Source organism: Austrofundulus limnaeus, unplaced genomic scaffold (assembly GCF_001266775.1).
Source record: "Austrofundulus limnaeus strain Quisiro unplaced genomic scaffold, Austrofundulus_limnaeus-1.0 Scaffold49, whole genome shotgun sequence".
Taxonomy (NCBI): Eukaryota; Metazoa; Chordata; class Actinopteri; order Cyprinodontiformes; family Rivulidae; genus Austrofundulus; species Austrofundulus limnaeus.
In genome coordinates, this window is record NW_013952451.1 from 142,168 (window position 1) to 145,786 (window position 3,619).

Genomic DNA, 3,619 nt, shown 5'->3' on the forward strand with positions numbered 1-3,619 from the left:
CTTTAAAACCTTACAAATATTATCCCTTGCGTCTTCTTTTTTCAAGAATTAGCTTTAAGAATACCTCATGGCCTTTTCTGTTCAGTGACGCTTTCCTCCAATATTCATTACTCGAGTTGGGTTCAAATTAAAGCGGCGCCTGAGTCCTGACCCAATATCTAACGAATATTACGGCTCCAGAAGCAGAACCAGTCGAGAACAGCTTCCATTAGTCTTTCAATCTACTAAGTAAATAGCCTCCACTGGGAATGATGAAGAAATGCTCATCACGGTGGAGATGATGGGACCCGAAGCCGTGAGTGCTCCGAGTTTGCAGCCCCCTCATCTTCCCGGTGTTCGCACGTCTGGAGCACATCGCATATGCTGCACGTCACTTATGAGGCACAACGAGATGGCAGCCTCATAGATTTTTCCTTAAATACGCTTGGAGGATTCCTTTAATAATTCATTGATAATGACCAGGATGAATAATTCAGAGGCACAAACTTTGCTTTAGTAAGCAGGATGCCAGGGCACCTGACATTGATGTACAATGTGAAATCGCTTTTTATTAGCAGGAAAATTATTTAAAACGCTCCAGTCGAGTTTTTCTAGATCTGTGCAGATTCTTTGTGGTAAAGCTCTTTTTATTGTGGGGGCAGGAGCGAGTATTGTTTGTGAGGTTCAATCTTACTTTGAAGGCTTGAACTGTCATAACTTTAGGGTCATATGGATTTTGGATTCTTTATACATTTTTAATGTTTATCTGAGAAAGCCAGTTTTATTCACAGAGAAACTAAAGCTCGGCGGGTTTTAAATAAAAAGTGGGTCGTGTGTTTTTGCCTATATGCTTTTCTATACTGTAAAGTTTACTCTTTAAAGTCAAAAGCATGAAAGCTTTTCTTCACACCTCAGAGGAGTTTACTGTTCAAAACACCTTTCAGAAACATGTAGTTTACATCAATGAGAAAAAGCGTGTTTTGACCCAGAGCAGGACTACTTTTAATACTTGTTTAGAGGCGATCATGATCACAAATGGCTGCTTGTTTGCCTCTTTCACTTTAAATAAAAAAAAAACGAAGCTAAGCGACAGAGGAGTGGAGGGATAAAAAATGAGATGTGCACGTCTTGTGTTTTCAGACCCGCAGACCGCCCCCAGCGAGGTGGACGGGGTCAACCTGGAGGAGATCCGTGAGTTCGCAAAAGCGTTCAAGATCCGCCGGCTGTCCCTGGGCCTGACCCAGACTCAGGTGGGCCAGGCGCTCAGCGCCGCCGAGGGGCCGGCATACAGCCAGTCTGCCATCTGCAGGTAAGGACGAACAGAAGGCAAGAAACTAACAGGAAATTATTGACTTTTTTTTCTTTTTTTATTTCTTTCGTTCTTTTTTTTTTTCTGATGTCCTGATTCTGTCAAAGAGAAGCAGATGTAGCTGTGCAGCCTCAGTGAGCTGTCAGGTGCTCTAATCTCTTCAATCCATGTCCTAACAGACATTATTAAGATATTAAATGCATAATTGAATGACTTGACTTTACTTACACTTCCTCCTCTCCTTTCCCTCTCAGCCGCTGACAGTCTGGTGTTACTTATGCAAAATACATACACAAGTATTACCAGAAGCACTTAAAGCATTTAATATTTACTAAGGCGCATCGCCGCTCCCTCTGCCTGAACATGAGAGAGCTTGACGGCAATGATCTGTTAATAAGATTGTCATATTTTACTGCTTCTGTGGATACCGTTTAGCCATAAATGGGGCATTATATATTCATGAGACGAATCATAAAATCTGTGTTTCAGTCGTGCTGTTTTTCCACCTCACTAACATTTGGCATGAAGAGAATAATTGGGCCACATGGTATCAGGATATTATTTTTTCAAGAGGACTAAAAAGAAAAGTAGRTTTCTTTGCTGTTTTAGAAAACACTTTAAGTATTAATATTATTTCAAAGCTAACTCAGAGGTCAATTTGTTTTCATTTCAAGTATTTCCAGACTGTCTTGTTTCCTTACGATTGCCATGCTTTTTTTTTTTCATGTTGCCATTAAAATCCATTTGCTTTGCTGATAACCTGCTCTGTTTAGGTGACACAGCACTATCACCCCTCCTTTAAAAATTTCATCACATCAACATCAAACAGCCGATAAAACGTGAAACAGCACGGGAGCGCCGCTTCTTATGAGGCCCAGACTAATGTTTAAAGTTGAAAAAAAAATCTCACATGAAAGATTTACAACCAGACATAATTCAAATATTTATAACATACATTAAAGGCCATTAGCTTCAAAAAAAAGGCAGCACTTGGTGGGCTGTTACAGCTGCTGTTAAGTTGTTTTTTGTTGTTTTGTTTGTTTGTATGACATTGAACATGACATCCTGATATTTTAAGTAGCTGGGCGGACTTCCCATGCTTTAGTTTAGTTAACATCAACACAGACATGAAGTTTGAGGATGTCGCTGTAGCTCTGGACCCTCCGGGGGCTCTGAACTCAGACAGAGAACAGACACTGACAGATGCTTCCATCTTGTCTGCCTTCATTGCTCACCATGTTTCCAGGCTCTTTATTAGTTTATCTAAACAGGCACATGCATTACACACGGGCTTCGTCAAACCAGGGAGGTTTTTCCTTTTGGAGGAAAATTGGTTTGGATTTTGGTAAAGCTATTAAGAAGTGATTACTTCAGCCTCCTTTCGCAAACTCTGAACTCACTATTAAAAACATGCAATAAATAAATAATAAATCTGGGGTAAATAGTCATTTATTAAAAACACAAACCTTGATGTAATTCCTCAGCATCAGGTGAACATATAAGATCTATTAAATTACTGACATCCTGATATATGTTTTGCTTTTGATGGCACAATTTGTGCATGTTTTTAAAAAAAATTAAAAAGTATTTTGCATCCAGCTTTTTATCAAATAGTTCAGAAACCTTTAAAAAATGTCCAAGTAGTGACTAAAGTGAGGAAAAATCTGCAGTAGTCCTAAAATAACATTTTAAGACTGAAGAAAATATCACATTTTACACCTAAGAGGAAAAAAGTTTTTTCTGCTCTTTATTACATAAAAAACACAATAATGCCTAATTTAATTCTACTCATTCTTCTTTTTACTAATCTACAATAGACTGAGTTTACAACACATTTAGATCATGCACGTGTTCTCAAAGAAGTGCTGCAGAATATATTTGTTTAGCTGCAACACCTGCAGCCAAGTGCTTTATTATTAACATACATGCTTTTGTTAATTTATACAATATAAATTATTCATTTCAGACTAAAACAGATCTGATAAATGAAGAATGTTTTTATTTTTTTGCAAAGAGATCAGCAATAAGTAAAGACAAAGAACAATTTATCTTCATAGAGGTGAAAATTCAAAGGATTTGAGGCTTGAAGGCTCACACCGGTGCAGTTTGTGTTGAATAAAAGTAACAGGATGACAACTTTCCTGTTTTGAGTCTCAAATCTTGCTTTGGTTTTATATCATAGCTTAATGAAGTTAACAGTCCAACTACTCTAAAAAAAGGCAGAAATTCTAACATTGGGCCTCGTGCAAGAACCGTTTGTACGGAGAGATTTGTTCTTAAGTTGTGCGTACGAGTGATTTAGGAGAATTTGTGGCATTCACCAATGTTTTC

General features: G+C 38.1%; 1 protein-coding gene across 1 annotated transcript in view; it reads left to right on the plus strand.

Annotated features, from left to right (window-relative positions):
- Positions 1 to 1,119: 1,119 nt before the first annotated feature.
- Positions 1,120 to 3,619, plus strand: part of LOC106517465 (POU domain, class 6, transcription factor 2) — a gene marked incomplete at its 5' end in the record, with an annotated part of 8,931 nt that continues 6,431 nt past the window's right edge. The window contains 1 exon segment of the mRNA XM_014008318.1: positions 1,120 to 1,288. Coding sequence (XP_013863772.1) covers positions 1,120 to 1,288 — 169 coding nt within the window.